Raw genomic sequence first — 17,409 nt, 5'->3', positions numbered from 1 at the left:
TATCCCAAAAGTTGGTATCATATATTACCATGTATAACTGTATACCATGCTCACTTTTCTGTACTTGGCACCTTTAATACTGCTGTACATGATTCCAAATTAGTTTTCTAAATGATCATTTTAAAAGAAAGACAACTGATATTTATAGATTTTGGTGTAACTCCTTTAACTTAAGTAAAGAACAAGAATTCTTCCTCTAATGCTGTGTTGCGTGTTAGTGAGGTCACCAACATGATTGTTATATGCTCTGCTGTTTTATTTAACAGATTCATTCAGAATCTGATAAGTGTTTGTGTTTCTAATCTTCTGTCTCATCGTACTTCTTGTATTCCTCTGAGGATGCAGTGGATGAAGGACCCTTAGGTGAGGAAGAGGCATGCTGGGATTCATGGGACTGCTGCGAGTACGTGTTGTTGGTTTGATCCACAGAAGATGTTTGATGGGATGCAGCTGGAGTGAAGGATATTAAAACAAAAATAAGCATATTAATAAATGACACTTAATATGTGGAAATATAATAACAGCTGAGTTTTCGATTTATGTAATTTGGATTTCATACAAACTTTTGAAATCTCTTTTTTTCTCATGTTGACCAGGAGCAGTCACCTGGAACCACTGCTGCAGTCTGTTATGAAGAGGATTCACAGCTGCAGGTAAGAACAATCTGGATCAGTCTTCAGTCAAAATTAATTTCTTATCTAAAGCACTACGGTATGTATTTCCAGATTAGTCAAAGCAGTAAAATCTGCAGTTCCCTTTAGTTACAGGAGGTGGCGATGCTTCCACACTGTCAGTAAGGAACAGCTAAAACTGGAAGAAATTAATCAGTATTTGTACTACCCCAAATCACAGATTTGATTCAGTCTGACTTAATTCACTGCTTACCAGTTCTAATGACTCTGCAAGTCCTTTTAATACTTGCAGTTCAAATGCCTATTTCAGGACTATTGAAGCCATTTTGGGGTTTCAGCTCGACTTTGTGACACATTTTAGTTTGTGTTATTCAGATGACTAAACATATATTCCTGATTTTTTTAAACTTAATTATCATTTTTTAAAATGTATTCATATTTCTGGACTGCATATTAACTACTTATGACAATGAAAAAATAAATTAACAATCAAATCAATCAATCAAATCAAATCAAACAGTGAATTTGATAACACTTACCTCTTTGAGGATGAGAAGTGGATGTTGAAGCTTCTGGGTATGATCCAGATTCTTCTCTAAGGTTCTTCTGAGGTTCTAATTCAACTTCCTTCACGAATTCTCCTCCACTTTGTGATTCAACGTCCTCTGGGGATTCTCCTCCAGATGCTAGTCCTGCATTCCCCCGGAGAAACACTCTGTCCAGCAGCTGGTCCAGCAGCTGGTCTGCATGGTCCGGCTTGGTTCTGATAGTCAGTTTACGACTAGGTTGTTCTGCTGAGATCTGCATCTCGGTGATGTTTCTGAGGATCAGATCCAACCAATTTTTTTACAACTCTCCAAACACATATTCACACCTAATGAGATGATCAATATTTGTGGTCTCTGCATCATTGTAGCTATATTCCCTGAGGTCTGAATTAGAGAATTTGTTTCATCTTGGAAAAAGAAACACAAGAACTAGCTCTGTCCTCTGGATCCATCCAATCAGACTATACTAGTTTAAAAATCCCATTGAAGGGTAATTACACCTTCAAATTCTCCTTGAATCCTGCCTTCCAGTAAGAGGCTATCTAACACACACAGCAAGGTCAGTGGATATGGGGGAGACTAATCACTGCTCAGAGTTACTTTTAGACTCTTTTTTTTTCCACTGAAGAGACAGGCAGACATTTATGGACCTTTGACTCGGTTCCATGTTGGTATCTGTAATGTAACAGATTTTTGTAATTTGAACTATATTATCCAGTAATACCACCAGTAAGATACTATAAAAGGTTATATAACATTCACTGTTAATGGAAAATGATTTTGAGAAAACACTGGCTCACTAACTTCACTACTTTCATTCATTTTTACGCTAGTAAACCAGCCTGGGAAAAACTGACCAATGGCAGAGGAGATTTCCTTTAAAATCATAATTTTAACCTAAGATATCATTTGATCAAATACTTAAATCTATTTAATATCCATCCATTAGATATACTGGCATTATCCTGTAGAGAGTTGCTGTAAGCTGGAGCCTACCCCATCTGATGAAAGGTTTGGCATGCCTGAGACCTGAACAGATCACCAGTCAGGCTAACACATAGAAAGAGACAATCAGTCTCAGTTTAGATTCCCCAACTGTGGGAGGAAACCACTGCACCACCTCAATAAGTCTTGAAGTGTCTACACATCTCCAGTATGCAAGCCAAAGACTGACGTCACCACACTTGGGTCAACCATTACATCTGCTGAATTAATGTCAGGCTGCCCTACTTACCAGGACTATTCATTTTCTGACTAAGGCTTGGCCTCAGTGTGAGTGCTGAAGGGATAAATGCTGCCTGCAAGGTCACGTGTTATTGAATTTAAGGCAGACACACAGATCCAAACAAATCCTCACCAGGTGTGCAATCCAGTTTTAATACAAGGACCTGGGTATTCTTAGAAATAACAAGTGATCATAATCAAAGCTGAAATTATAATTTGGTCTAAGTAACAGCATTTTCACACAACAGCTCTTGTGTTGGAACTGCAGTAGTTGGGACATAGGCTCAACTGTGACACACAAATCATTTCGATAGCCATATCCCTGCTGTTTATTGTGATTAACCCACAGGCTAAAAGATTAATATGGTCTCTAGAGGAGTGTACTACAAAGGGATGTCTTTGTGAGCCATGTAAAGTTTAAAGTCAAAGTGTCACAACAATGGCTGTTTTTATTCTTTTACCTGGCTAAATCTCTGTGATAATTTATACTGAACATATAACTTGGTTGGTAGCAGGTAGCCATAGTAGCCATATCCCTCTGTTATATGTCCTTTAAAGACCATGGGTTAAATTTCCTGTTTGCCACCTCAGTTATAAGCAGTAACATACTTTGGGTCTAACAGAGATGTATGAATCTTATTTACACTGTAATACTCCTATGACTCCTGTTTAGCTAGCTGCACCATTGTAAGAAATGCACAAACTGGGAATTAAGTCAGCCAGTGTTGTGGTTTTAATGCTTAGTTAAAATCAATGTTAAAATCAATGCCAAAGTTGTATTAAAGCAGTGTGTACAAACATATGTTCTTGCAAAAAGAACCCGTATTAGAATCCACTCTAAAAACACCAGAGATTATTGATAATTGAAGGTTTAAAGTGACTTCTAAAATAAACATAGAAGAATAGTAGTTCAGTGTAAATCGAAATAACTTGGAATTGCAGAATTGAGCGGCTGATTTTTATGAGGCAGCTGCTTTTACCTGTTTCTGATTTGTTTGAGGAGGCAACAGAGCAGCAAGAGCTCAATCACAGCCAGCACTAGAGCTGCCAGGGATAAACAGAAGACTTCGTAGGTCACCTGCTCAGGCACTGTCATGGTGATATTTGGAAAGCAGGCAGCAGCAATGTGACGCAGATCTCCACACTAAACAGCAGTTTGAGAGATAGAAAAGGTAGAATAACACTGAACATGAACATCTTTTAGATCTTTAATTCTCAGGATTAAATCTAAAAAGCCCTCAAATCAGAAAGCGCTACAATTTTTCATGAGATGTGACTACACTTTATCTGGTGATGAAGATCATCTGATTCACCTAAAGGCCTTATGTTAGGGTGTTTTGCTAAAAGATTTATTCTGTTGCAGGAATCTATGCCCCAAATTACTTTTTATGGAAATAATGTTTTTCTTTCTTTCTTTTTTTAAAGCTATCAATTTCATCCTCATGAGAAAATGTATAAAATTTTAATGGTGACAAAAGCATCAACGTGACTGAAAAGAAAACAAAGACACAATGAAAAACATACAAAGATGCTTGAGTCACAGGCAGCAGTAAGAGAGGAGACACACTTTACAGTCTTAGTTCACTAGCCACTAACAGCCTGTTGTTGTTTGATGAACAATGTACGCTTCTACACTTGTAATCTAGTTTAAAATAAATGTATTATCACATGTTCACATATCAATCACTGCTGTAAAGCATTTTCTGCTAATCTGTTTACGTACCGATGTCCGTTGTTGGTATTCTGCAAACTGAAGTTTTTTCTGTTGCTTAGAAATGATCAGAAATTTTTGTAATCTGTGCCATTCTTAGAAAGTTGAAAGTAAACATTCTGTTTGAATTTCCCAAGCCAGGACTCTTCTGATAGTCATGGTTAGTGATAATGATAATCTGCACATGGCTAATGTAAAAACATATGAAAAAAGCATGACTCTGAGGCATACTGCAGTTTCCACGTGTTATTGTTTGCAAATTTCTGGAGTACTTCTTGTAGTTTTTGGCTTTTGTTTTTATTGCAATAAAAGAAACTGTGATGTGGCTGAATTACACACAGGTGTAGTTTATTAGTGCAGGTGTGAACATACAAATACCAAAACATCATAACTGAGAAGCAGCTTTGTAACTTTATCACAGTTTCATGAAAAGATTCACCAAGTGAAAACTAAAACCAACTGAATCGCAGCACAGAATTGCTTGATGGTGAACTTGCATTCAAAATCTGTTGACCTCTTTCATAAAGTATTCATAATCATAAAGTAACCTTTGTTTTCCATTTCATTTTTTTTTTTTTTTACATTGCTCTGTGTAGTCCCTTTGACTAGTGTTCTTCTGGTTATATTGAAATTATCAGAGCTTAAAGGAGAATGTGTCTGGAGTGGTTTGAGTCATGTGTTTGGTCTGGAGTCATTGTTAAGCCAGTCGAAGGAAGCAGGGCAGAAGGATTATTCAGCTGAAAACTCATGCTCCAGGCAGGTTGTTTAGATTCAGTTATAAAGCCAGGGCTGAATTGGTGTGATGTGGGCTGAATGTTGATACCTATTTTTACTCTCATTACATAATGGCGACCGTGGCTCAGGGGATTGGGAAGCTCATCTGCAACCGGAAGATTGCCGGTTCGATCCCCCTGCTCTCTCTGTCTTGGTTGACACTTTACCCTACCGCCTGCTGGTGTTGGCCAGAGGGGCCAATGGTGCGATATGGCAGCCTTGCTTCTGTCAGTCTGCCCCGGGGCAGCTGTGGCTACAACTGTAGCTTGCCTCCACCAGTGTGTGAATGAATAGTGGAATTGTAAAGTGCTTTGGGTGCCTAGAAAAGCGCTATATAAATGCAATCCATTATTATTAACAGTTGTTGGTGAACTAGGTTTTGTGTGTTTTACAAGTAGTTTAGTTTTTTGTGAAATTTTTTTAATCTGTTTTTGGTTCACAATAATTATGATGGCCATAAAAGGATTCTGATATCATTTCTTCTTTTCTTTTCTTTTTTTATTTTTTTAACAAATAGTTGTTTATTTTCTTAATAATTTCCAGCTTTACTGCACTTTATATGCATATATTATATTTATGTTTACCATATATACTTATATACACGTGTTAGGTTTTAAATAGGATGTGTACAATTCATACTTTTTATTAGGCAACATACTGATAATGCTGTTGAATTTGCATTATATTCTGTAAACTTTAAGGAAGTTCAAGTAACACTCTCCTTGCTGCAAAATATAAGTCCTGGTCTTGATGATCTTATGGTTTCTGCAAAACTGGTTTTCAGTTTACTTCATTTCATTTAGAGCTGGGATGTCAGACATGAGGCCAAGGAGCCAGACTCCATTCTGTCCCACTGGGTGGCTTTGGAAAATGTGAAGCAGGGCGTACATTTGTGACTTTTGTCTGTATTTCCATAACTTTTACAGCTTTTTCTGCTGATAAAAACCTCCCCCGTGGCCATTTATAGTATGCCAAAGTAATGAAGTAATAGATAAACAACAAGTGACAGAAACATTCCTGTTTTTTCAATATCTGATATAGTAATGTATGTGTTGTGTGGACCAGTTTTCCTTTAGCAGCAGCATTTCTTTATCATGTAGAAAAACAGACATGCTGTTGAAATTGAGCATCTTTTTCTTATATTAAGATATGTCAGGGATTAAATGTGTATTTAAACTTCTTTACGCTGAAAGGGGAGTTTCACTGAGCTGGCCCTCTTGATGTGTCCTGTGGCCTGTCGTGTAAAATATCCTTGATTTACAGGTTTATTACAGTAGCATCTAGTGGACAATAGAGGAACTGCAGCTACCCAAACGAGCTAATCACAATAAGTAGGAAACAGAAAGCGGTAGATGTGGCAGCTTGTTTAATCCGATTAACATCAATCAGGAAATCTGTGACATACTTTACTAATACTTTACATTACATACAATTCTACAACAAAAATATGCAAGACAATAATACAAAAAGAAAACTGTGTCTCATGTTTTTCATATTAAAGCACCTTCAAACACAGCGGTTATTGGTATGTAAAGTTTTAGGATTTAAAGTCAAATATCATAAAAGAATACTTACACTCTGATTCACCCTGATGGAGAATATTAGGCACCATGTTGATATAAATAAAGTTTAATTACAGCAAAGATTAAAACAAACATACAAACAACCAAAACAAAACAGGAGGAAGTGCTAAAAATGTTGTGAATGCACCAGTGAAATATGTACACAATCTTCATGTGTTTTTGTGTGATTGTACGTTTTTCAGATAGATTTATTAATGTTGTCGTTGTTGTTGATCTCCATCCTGTCGATCAGCTCAGTCACCAGCTGCTGCACGGTGTGAGAGCGCAGCCGGCCGATCTCCAAGACGCCCTCGTGGTTCACGCTTTCTGTGTCCTCGTAACTCTTCACCACCTGAAGCAAAGTGAGACATCACAGAGTCTTTGTAACAGAGTTACTTTTGTAGCCTGCAGCTTTGTAAATCATCACAGTTACATCTAATCAGTTTGTTGATCAGTGACTCGGATGTGTGCTACCTTGTTGGTGATCAAAGAGAGGCCAAAGACTCTCAGACCACAGTGAGTTGCCACAACCACCTCGGGAGCTGTACTCATACCTAAAAAAACCCAAAAAAGAGACCAGTGGATGTTACCAAAACTAGTCATGACACAACTACCGATAATACTGATGCTACTGCAACAAATTCACCCACTCAACCCTATAAATAGAGAGCATTTTAGTTAACATGGCAGTTTAACAGGAGTGAGATTATCTGATTTTAGTGCAGTGGGATCAGGGAGGGAACTGATAAGAATTTAGTGATTCCGACTCTGTTATCAGTATTATTTATCAATTAAATTCCTTATCGATTTTCTTATTGGTTGCCATTGGGATCTCATTGGCTCCATTTTGAGAGTCAATGCCATTGCTAATCAGGAATAAAGAAACTACATGCTGTGGGTCAAATGTTTGTGCATGTCTGTTTTGGTATTTCCCCCCTTTGTTGTGATCAGTGTTGGAATCATAAAAAGTAATTATTACACATTACGTTACTTAGTCAGTGCTGGGAAAAAGTAATTCATTATACAAACTCATTACTCGTTACATTCATTTTACTCTGTAAAACAGCTGAAAGACACTGTCTCATAATCACCATTTAACAATATAAATCTGAGGCTACAACAAAACAAACCAACACAAATCCCTAATGAGGACACATATCTCTAAGATCTTTCTCTTAGTAGAATACAAAGCTGACCGCACAAAGCATATATTGATATATAGGTAACATCTTCTCACAAATACTTAACTAATACTGAGGGAAAAAAAGCTACTTCATCAGTAACATCTATATACCTGTGACCTGCCAAGAGTTTTGTGCCTCTGGCCTTAAAACTGTTATCTCCATTATCTAATGACTATCCTGTGATTAAACTATCTTGATCTCAACTTGTTTATCTCCTCACCAAAGGCAGAGTGTAAGGGCTGGCTATAGGAAAAAGTCCATAATATGCACCGAAAGGCCATGTGGGAAAACCAAACGTGCTTCCAGTTGTTCCAAAGAGCTGATGTGGGTCAAATTTAAAACAGGCATAACAAGAGAGTGGTTGTAACAAATGCCACAACAGTTAACTGAGCAGAAGGAGTAGACTTCTGTGGTTTAGGGACTTGTCAGTAAGCATAAATCCAGCCTTAGGGCAGATTTACAGTCTAACACATGTAGTTGTTTTCTATTCACATCGGAAATGGTGATGCCTGATCCCACCAGGCATAAATGTAGGCAGAGGAAAAATGCAGTATTGGTTAAAAAAAAGAGATATGTGCACATTTTCATTTCCTGAGCCACTGAGAGTACTACATTTGTTTTTTTTCATCTATCTATCTATCTATCTGTCTATCTATCTATCTATTTATCTAGAGATAGATAGATAGAAATTTGAAGTTAGGAATAGCATCATTAATTTCCACCCACTGTCATATTGAGTGAGGCTAGCAAATCATGTGTTTCATTTGTGTCCTGCATCTTGAAATCTCCTCTTGGTCGTTTTTTAAGGCGTGTTTCTGTCATGGTCCCTGTGTCTGCCCGGTCGGCCCAGTGAAGCTACATGTATTTGTGTTTGTTTTTGTTTCTCTCTCTCCCTCGCTTCCCTGCTCGCTGTGCTCTGTCTGAGCGGAGCTCATCATGGGCTGGTCCTCACACCTGCAAGCAATTACTCCCCGGAGATTCATCATCCTGTTTACCAGCCGCTTCTTAAGGCAGTAGCTGTGAGTCCTTCGTCGCTGGACTATTGTGTACTATTCGTTAGTGCAATTCTAGCTTTCGAAATATTCTGAGTTCTCTTCATGCTTTGCTTGGTATTGACAATTTGTCCTTGTATATAGATTCTCTGTGTCCCTTCCTGAGACCCCGTTCATGAGTGTGGCAGTTGCAGTGTGCATGAAGGAAGGATTTCCGTGTGGAGTGAGCTGACTGGAAGTGAGCGTGTGGAGCTGTGTGCGAGAGTGAGGACCCCGTTCCCCTGTCTTTCCCCGTGGACCTCAGGATTCCCTGGACCGCCTCTCCCCACCTGTACATAATGCAATTGGTGTCATGTGAATAAATAACTGTTTATTGTGATTCATAGTCTGCGCTTGAGTCCATCCTGCTCTCAGACATGCTGGGGCTTGTCTTGTTCTTGTGCACACTAGAGAACATAAACACTGTGTGTGATATAACAATGATGTGACAATATGACATTTTCATATTGTAAAAGTTTATACCGGTATTATCGCAGTTGATATAACTTAGCCCTGACAAAAAGTGCCACTAGTTAAATAATAAATATAACAATGGCACCATTTTCTGAAGTTGTCTTTTTTCCTGTTCTCCACTTTGGTTCAACAGAATCAAAACTCATTCCTTTTGTGCAGAAGATGAATCTTTTTGATATTTAAAGATCTCATGGCTGTCCATGCGGCGCCAACCTTAAGTAAAACTTTAGATTTTCAGCTTTTCCCTGAACACGTACCAACAGCGTCCACACCAAGCCGATGCAACAGTCTGGCCTCAGCGATGGTTTCAAAGTTGGGACCGCCCACCATGGCGTACACGCCTTCCTGCAGGATGCTAGCCACACCCAGCTCTTTGGCGATCTCCACAGCGAGGCAACGTAGACCTTTGTCATAGCAACCAGACATGGCTGGGAAGCGAGGACCGAACCTGCGAACAAAAAATAATAAGAAAATGGACTCGTTATTATATAGCGCTTCACCACTTGAACCTCATTCACCCATTGACACCCATTCATACAAGCACTTTTTTTCTATGCTTAAATGCTTTCTATCTAACATTCACACACATTCACATGCTGATAGTGATCAGGCTACGGCCTAAAATAAATTTCACAACAACAGTAAAGAGCAGTAGACACAAAAAGACCTTTAAAACAGTAGCAACAACACATAGCCATCCATGTAATTACTTGTCATCGTTGGGCCCACACAGCGGGTTCAGACCGACCAATCCGGGGAAGTTGATGTGGTCTTTGATGATCATGATGTCTCCAGGCTGGAAGCCATCGGCCAGTGAGCCAGCAGCATTTGTGACAATCAGGGTCTCCACTCCGAGCAGCTTGAAAACTCGAATGGGAAAGGTCGTCTGATGGACAGACAGGAAGTTGGAGCCTCAGTAATGAATTGTCAAATACAGAAAAAGCCTCCTGTGAAGCTGAAACTCGCACACAGGGCCTCTAGCCTTTAGTGAGCTTCATTGCAGATGGTTATCTATTAATGGTGCCCAGGAGTGAAATGTGTTTATTGAACAGAGTTCCATCTACAGGAGTGTCGTTATTTTCAATATTACAAAAAAAGAGAGTGGGTGTGTGCAGAGGTGGGACCAAGTCATTGTTTTGCAAGTCTCAAGTAAGTCCCAAGTCTTTATCCTCAAGTCACAAGTCAAGTCTCAAGTAAAGTCAAGCAAGTCAGAGTCAAGTCGCAAGTCAAGACAGACAACTTTCAAGTCACGTCCCGAGTCCGAAACTTTGAATTTCAAGTCCTTTCAAGTCTTTTTTTTAACCCTCTGGGGTCCCGGGTATAATTGGCCGTTCTTGACTACTTTTGATTTTACTTCTATATTTCACTTTTAAAATATGTTTTTCTTGCCTTGTTTGGTATCATTATTTACAGCACAACCTCAAATATCTGAAATTTGAGTTATTTTTTTCATTTTGGTATACTATATTAGCACAGTTGATCTAAATTCAGACAAAAAATTCAGAATCCGAGTAGAAAAAAGTTATATTTTTTTACATGTTTAACGAATCATTTTCATAACTTGAAATGCAAATAGAAATTGTACATTTCTAAAAATTATGCACAAGTTTTGCAAACAACAAAGTTATATGGTACTACTTACCTAAAAATGCAGCCAAGGCCTCAGGCGTTTTTTATATAACCATTTAAATCTATTTACAGAACAATCAGGTGTGCTGCATCAAATAAGAAGGCACACAAATTATTTGTGCCAGTCCAAAAAATGTAGTTTGTGTTCAGTATAAGACAGAGGAGAACACCACAGGCCTAAACCCTGCAGGTCTGACAACTGGAGGTGCATCAGTCCAGTTTTCTATGTGGAGACAGCGTTTACACTGGAATCTGCCTCTGACAGCTTTTTTAGATCAAATATGAAATTCAGCAGTCTAACCGACACACAATACAAAACAATAACTACACAACAAACTAACTACAGCCTCCAAACACGCTAAACGTCACTAATGTCTCACATATGAAAACTCTCTCTCTCTCTTCCTTTCGCTCGCCCGCTTTCCGTCGCGGGTGTCACTCCTAAAAACTTCCCCTTCTCCCTAAACAACCAAATGTCACATGTTGCCTTATCATTTTTTTGATTGGCTGACATGGTAAACTCTAACACCAATAGGGAAGGGGTGTTTTTTCTTTTTCTTTTTTCACTCGCAAGTGGAGAGCGTATGCTAGGCTGTCTGTAGAAAACGCCGTTTTTGTCTAGCATCCCTGTTGAGAATAACCTTTGCAAATAAACAACAGCTAATAATATAAGATCAAAGTATTTTATTTGATGTATTGACATAAATGACAGAAGAAAAAGGCCATGTATAGCAGGACTACTCAATTACACACTAAGGTGGGCCAGATTTTCTAACCAAAAAAAAATTTTTTCCCTGGCTCAGACATGCAAAAGTTAAACACGACCATACACTAATTGCAAATTAAACACAGTGATTTTGAATTGTGATGTGATGGTAAAATAAATATTTGTCAGTCTAAACTGGGTTAAATCTACGGGGTTAATGATGGGGAGGAGACGGAGAGAGACTGAGTACAGCTACAGAACCCACTTTCTGAAACGGACCCTGCTCACCATTCACCGACAATTCTGAGCTAACAAGTTGCATGTTATTCTTGGATGCGCTTGCAGGACCGGATTTAAAATAGCATGACAAACATATCATACCTGTTAAAGCCAAACAGTATCATCAACGTAGCCCGAAGAACATTTGCTAATAAGATGAAGTTAGCTAAGTCAGCTGTCTCATCAAAAAAAAAAAAGCACCACCTACCGTTCTTTATGCAACTTCAAATGTCGGACAAAGTTGAAAATTGTTCCATCTCCGTCTGTGATTCTCTTCTTGCATGTTTTGCATATTGCATTTCGTTTTTTGTTGACTACTTCGTAGTTTATGTACCCGAAAGAAATTACTCTTGGGAGCATTTTTGGCTCGAGCGTTTTTGTTCTTGTTTTTTTCAAATCTGGTTAATTTGATTGGCTGTGCTACAGCCCACGCTCACATACATACGGAGTGTGGTAAGAATGAATGAATGAATAAAGTGAATTAATGGTCCGCACTTTTTATATAATATGTATGTTAAATTTTAGATTTGGGTAAAATATCAAGTCTTTTCAAGTAAACAGGTTCAAGTCCAATTCAAGTCCCAAGTCACTGGTGTAAAAGTCCAAGTCAAGTTACAAGTCTTACAACCTTTTTCCAAGTCAAGTCTAAAGTCATAAAATTAATGACTCGAGTCTGACTCGAGTCCAAGTCATGTGACTCGAGTCCACACCTCTGGGTGTGTGTGTATGTGTGTCTGGGTTATAGAGGGAGACAATGGCACCATTGAACAGCTAAAAGGCTGCATGTGACCAAACCCATGCATGACTTGGGCCGGCTTCTCACATGCGGGTGTACACACACACACACACACTACAAGTTCAGTCTCATGCTGCTGATTACAGTTACATGTATGCATGACTAAGCTTTTTTAATCAGGTCACCATGAGTGTGTGTGTAAGTGTGTATGTGTGTGTGCGCGTGTGTGTGTCTGGTGTATGTGAACCTTCAAAAGCTTAAATGGCATAATTATGTGCGTTCTGTAAAAAATCTGTTTGTCTTTTCAGAAGTTTTTTTTTAAGAGTTTTATAATTTGTTGTCATTTGAGCTTTGAGAAAATGTTAAATTATGAATTGTTGGTTTGGTTGGCTTGGTTCACACGTATTCACAGAGCTGTTATGGAATTGGGGGAGTTTTGGGGTTCTGGTTTGAATCAGGTTCATGAGGTCAGAAGGAAATGCATTATTTCAGTGAGGATCAGTGCATTTGTGTGCATGCACCTTGCAGAGAGAGTGTCCTTCATACATGTGGAAGCGACCCTGCATGCACACGCATGTCTTCCCCTTCAGTTCCCCGAAAACAAGCCGACCTGCATGACCCTGGACTGCAAACACAAACACATACATACAGGATCTTCTAATGTAACTATGCTTCACATATATATATTTCATATAGGCAGTTCATGCATTCTTTGCTTGTTCATATTAAAATGGTTTTAACCATTTAACTGCTTGTCTTGGTTAATTTTAGGATTTATTTTCTATAAATCAACAGGTGAACTTACAAAGAGTTGCTGTTTGACTGTCTGATATTTGTAACCCCAGATATCCATTTAATTAAAAAATAACATCTAAAACAATATAACATATTCTTAATATGTTATATTAAAAATATGATCAATGACCATTGATCAATAGTCATGATAATTTGCATTTTGAGTCATTATGCAAATGTACTGTTTATAAGGTTGGGGAAACCTGCATTCAGCTAAGACTGAAGAAGTCGCTTGGGTGAGTGAGGAGATGTTTCTCCCATAAAAATAAATTAACCTTAACATATATTCCCACATATTTTAGTTAGTTAGTTTTGGTCAATATGTGCAAATAGTAACTTCAAACTGCCTTGAATCCCATGTTAACATGATTAATATTTAGAAGATATGTGAACCAGTTCTTTTAAACAGAATAATGTAGCATATTTATCATTCATTAACCTGAATATTCAATGTACCTGTGCTCTGAGGAAAGCCTGGGATGTCAGAATAAGCAAAGGAGTCTTGACACTTCAGTGTGTCAGCGAGCGTGCCCAGTCCAGACCCACAGATGATTGCTACCTGGGGTCGGTGCTTTGTTTGGGACATCAGCCAGTCAGCTGTCTTCTGGTATTCGTCATGACTACGGACACAAAAAGAAAGAATAAATATTGTATTGCAACATGACCATCATCCTGCACCTTTACTGTTTCGGTTTACCCTTGCTGCCTGGTGGCATTTTGAGATGAAGCAGGAAGCTGTTTTTTTTAACTCACTGCTCACCACTTTCTCAGTCCCAAACAACAGATGGAGTCAACTTGTGTAAAAACAGTTCACACAGCAGATCAAAAGGCAGCTATTTCTCTCAGGGAAATATGTAGGCCACAAACAGAGACTGTTTGTATTTCTCAGATGGAGAAAAACATGACTCCAAGTGACTGACATTAAGCAACTGTTTGCCAACAATTTCACAATATTTCTTGAGAGCTTAAAAAGGTGATAACCCGACGTCTTTAGGTTTTTGAAGATATTTCGCCTCTCATCGAAGCGGCTTCTATCATTACCTGTAAGACTTAGAACCTACACAGACTTCACAATATGTCAATTTTCAGTTCACAACATGTTTTTACAAGTTTTAATCAAAATAAAGAAAACAAATGAACAAAAGCAAAATCACTTTGGGCATTTTCTCATATAGATATACATGATTAGAACAGAGGATGCTCCTTGCAAAAGTTTGAAATAATGAAGTGAGCATATATGCGAGTAATCAAAGTGAGTCAAAGGATAACGCTTTAGACGATCAGCTTCAGGCAGTTTTTTTCTACATTTGGCTCCTCGTAATGTCAGAAAGAATGGATATCCTTATATGGTTACACACCTTGGCCGTTCACACCCTCTGTGTGTGAGGGCTAGCCAATCCGATGACAGTTAGCTTTTTGAGGGATGGGAACTGCAACATTTCACAGATTAACATAAATAAGGATAATTTTTGAACTGTGAATCATGCACAGTTCAAGAAAAAGAAACATGGAGTTGTAAATGAGTATAACAGGTCACCTTTATAGAAATGTTTCAGCGAAAATTTAAGTAATGAAAAAGCAGCAGCAGATCTTTAAAAGGATGTAAAAGATGTTTCGAATCATTCAGTTTGGGTGGACAGTCAGGTTAAACACTTTGTAAATAAATATTTTATTTATCTCAAAATTGGGGAAATGTATTTGTTACAGCAGCCAAAGGATGAGAAAAAAGTGGCTTGAAAAGGTTATAAAAATGGCCAAAAGAAAGAACTCAGTTATGAAGGAAGAGCTCAATAAATCACATATGATAAAATGAAGAACTTGAACACTATTGTGGTATGAGCTGGTAAAGATTTTCCATCTTTGTGACTGATGTTAGACAAGGTGTTAGGTGGTCAACTTCCATTAATTATCCATAGCCATTCTCCACAGCTACAGTCTTTTGAAAGACCTCTGAGTCAGATGAAGGAGGAATTTAAAACACTCGAGTAGCAGTTCATTTAAAGAAAAAAAGGAAGATTTAAAAAACTCACCAAGGATAGCCAATGAAAATTAAGCTACATCTTGGCTGTCTTTTAATCTTCATTTCTTAATGTACACTTTACCTGTTAAATAAATCAGTTAAGGACCTTACAAATATATTTAAAATAACTTATTATTTCTTCATAGACTTGATCCTGTCAACTCTTCTTCTCTCTTCAATTTTAAGGCTGTAGGAGTTGTGTGTGTGTGTATTTTTTTCTGTTTGTTTTGTTTTTTAAATAAATGACTCAATATTCACTAAACTAAATGACTATGAATTGTGGACAATTACATAACATGTTACCAGGTCTACCAAGTTGTAGCTCATGAGCCTAATAAGATGCTGAAAGCTGATTAACAGGGCAAGCAGGCTGAAAAATATAACACTTTTTCTCTTTGATTTTCTTCACATGAATCAGTGAAAACGTAAATTCACATTTCAGGCCTCAGAAAACAAATCACAAACATACAATAACACAACACTGTCCTCACACAAAAAGTTTAGAAACCACTACTTAGTTACCTAATGGAACTATATCAAGAGAAAGACGATAATATTACCTATAATACACAACAAAAAAAGTTTCTTACCTGATGTGCTCTTTGCTGTGCATGATGGAGCAGCCTCTGTTACTGTTAGTTTGTGTGTTTGTGTGTCTGTGTGTGTATGTGTGTGTGCGTGTGTGTGTGGGACGAAGAGACGGTGAGAGTGCAGCCGGTTGATGCCGACCAGCCTACATATTCACATAGTCACATGCTCCTGATTGGTCAAACAAGTCATTCATTCATCAGTAGCAGCCAATTGCGGCCGTGTTGTAGTAGTGAATGTGTGTGTGGATACGTAAAGTTTTTTTTGTTTGTTACATAAGCAACCCCCCCCCCCCCCCCCCCCCCGAAGTCAGCTGTTTCACATTAGAGTTACTGTAATTCCTGATGTTCCCTACTTACACAGCTGTGACTGTTGTGACTCCTTTAAACATACTCACGCTTTAAGGTGTTTGCAGAGTATGAAGACAAATGGCTAATAAATTGTGTATACAAACAATAATAGTATTTATAGCACTGTTATTATAAAGTGCTGCTAAGAGGCTGCACATTCATTACAGCTACTTTCCCCTCAAGACAACAACCCTGTCATCACTATAACATAGAGTTGTTTTTTAAACTACAGCCCTGTGCAAAATTATTGAGTCACCCCTAATATCTTCATAATTTGATTCCTAAGAGCGAAAATTATTGAAAAATTTCTAAATTGGTCTTAAATGTTGGTTCTTCAGACTTTCTAAAGGTGTTTCAAATTTTTCTGTTTGGCGATTGGCAGCTTTTGGTTCATTTTTACTCCGCTTTTAGTTTTGTTTGCCTATTTAAGATGAATGTTTTATTTTTCAATCAAAAAGAACTCAAGGGATAAACCAGTGTTGTGTCTACACATAACAGAAAATTTAGCAAAGAACCAATTTTAAATGGTTCTTTAGGCACTTTGTTACTAGCAGTTTGTCACAAAAACACATCATTTGTTCCCATTTCTGTAGTAGAATCTATTTTAAAAAAAGCCAAAGATAGCAAAGATAAATAGTTCTGCACCAACAATGTGGTAAAAACTTTCAAGCATGTTAAAACTGCCCATTACTTTGTTTTTGCCTTACCTACTTGCATTCATTGGCCATGTAACTATGTCTAAAAAATAATCTTCAAGAAATTACTGTAAAATTGTATCATAGAAAGTTGAGCTTTCTAACAAGTGTTTCATGATATAAAAGGGTTTGGGTTCTTTAAACCCAAAATTAGAGTCATATGTTCTAATGTTAGGTCAAATTTGCCAAAATAACTTCACCTATCTCCTCAGATACTCTGTCCAAGCTGCAAACTCTGGGACTAAAGAAAACTAACCCAACGGTGTAGCCAGAAACTGCAGTTCCTCTAGCCACTAGACTCCCGTGCTAAAAAAAAAAAAAAAAAAAAAAATCTAACTTCAGCTATGAAATTCACATTTTTACACCCTTGTAGAAAAAACACATCAAGCATCCATAAATTTAAAAGTCTTTAAGAAGGACTGTGAATGCTTTTTGGCTGCTATAATAGACAAGCATGCTGACATTGTAGCC

The 17,409-nt window shown here is 37.9% G+C and overlaps 2 protein-coding genes and 1 long non-coding RNA gene across 3 annotated transcripts; 1 reads left to right on the top strand and 2 right to left on the bottom strand.

The window, feature by feature from the left end:
- Positions 1-187: 187 nt before the first annotated feature.
- Positions 188-4,222, bottom strand: LOC100699575 (uncharacterized). The gene is made up of 5 exons (XM_003447718.4): positions 4,128-4,222; positions 3,385-3,548; positions 1,172-1,452; positions 564-647; positions 188-450 (listed from the first exon to the last, which is right to left on the bottom strand). The coding sequence occupies exons 2-5, from the start codon at positions 3,498-3,500 to the stop codon at positions 299-301; spliced, it is 633 nt and encodes a 210-aa protein (XP_003447766.1). The 5' UTR covers positions 3,501-3,548; positions 4,128-4,222; the 3' UTR covers positions 188-298.
- Positions 4,223-6,238: 2,016 nt separating this feature from the next.
- pnp4a (purine nucleoside phosphorylase 4a) lies at positions 6,239-16,071 on the bottom strand. The gene is made up of 7 exons (XM_003447719.5): positions 15,896-16,071; positions 13,742-13,905; positions 13,012-13,115; positions 9,851-10,026; positions 9,398-9,588; positions 6,926-7,005; positions 6,239-6,803 (listed from the first exon to the last, which is right to left on the bottom strand). Exons 1-7 carry the CDS (start codon positions 15,916-15,918, stop codon positions 6,651-6,653), a joined length of 891 nt encoding a protein of 296 aa, XP_003447767.1. The 5' UTR covers positions 15,919-16,071; the 3' UTR covers positions 6,239-6,650.
- LOC112846890 (uncharacterized) lies at positions 8,436-9,006 on the top strand. The gene is made up of 2 exons (XR_003220090.1): positions 8,436-8,690; positions 8,772-9,006. It is a non-coding gene; the product is annotated as an uncharacterized LOC112846890 (long non-coding RNA).
- Positions 16,072-17,409: the final 1,338 nt, after the last annotated feature.

Source organism: Oreochromis niloticus, linkage group LG5 (assembly GCF_001858045.2).
Source record: "Oreochromis niloticus isolate F11D_XX linkage group LG5, O_niloticus_UMD_NMBU, whole genome shotgun sequence".
Lineage (NCBI taxonomy): Eukaryota > Metazoa > Chordata > Actinopteri > Cichliformes > Cichlidae > Oreochromis > Oreochromis niloticus.
The sequence above is the reverse complement of the archived record's forward strand: the minus strand, read 5'-3'. Positions and strand labels throughout refer to the sequence as shown.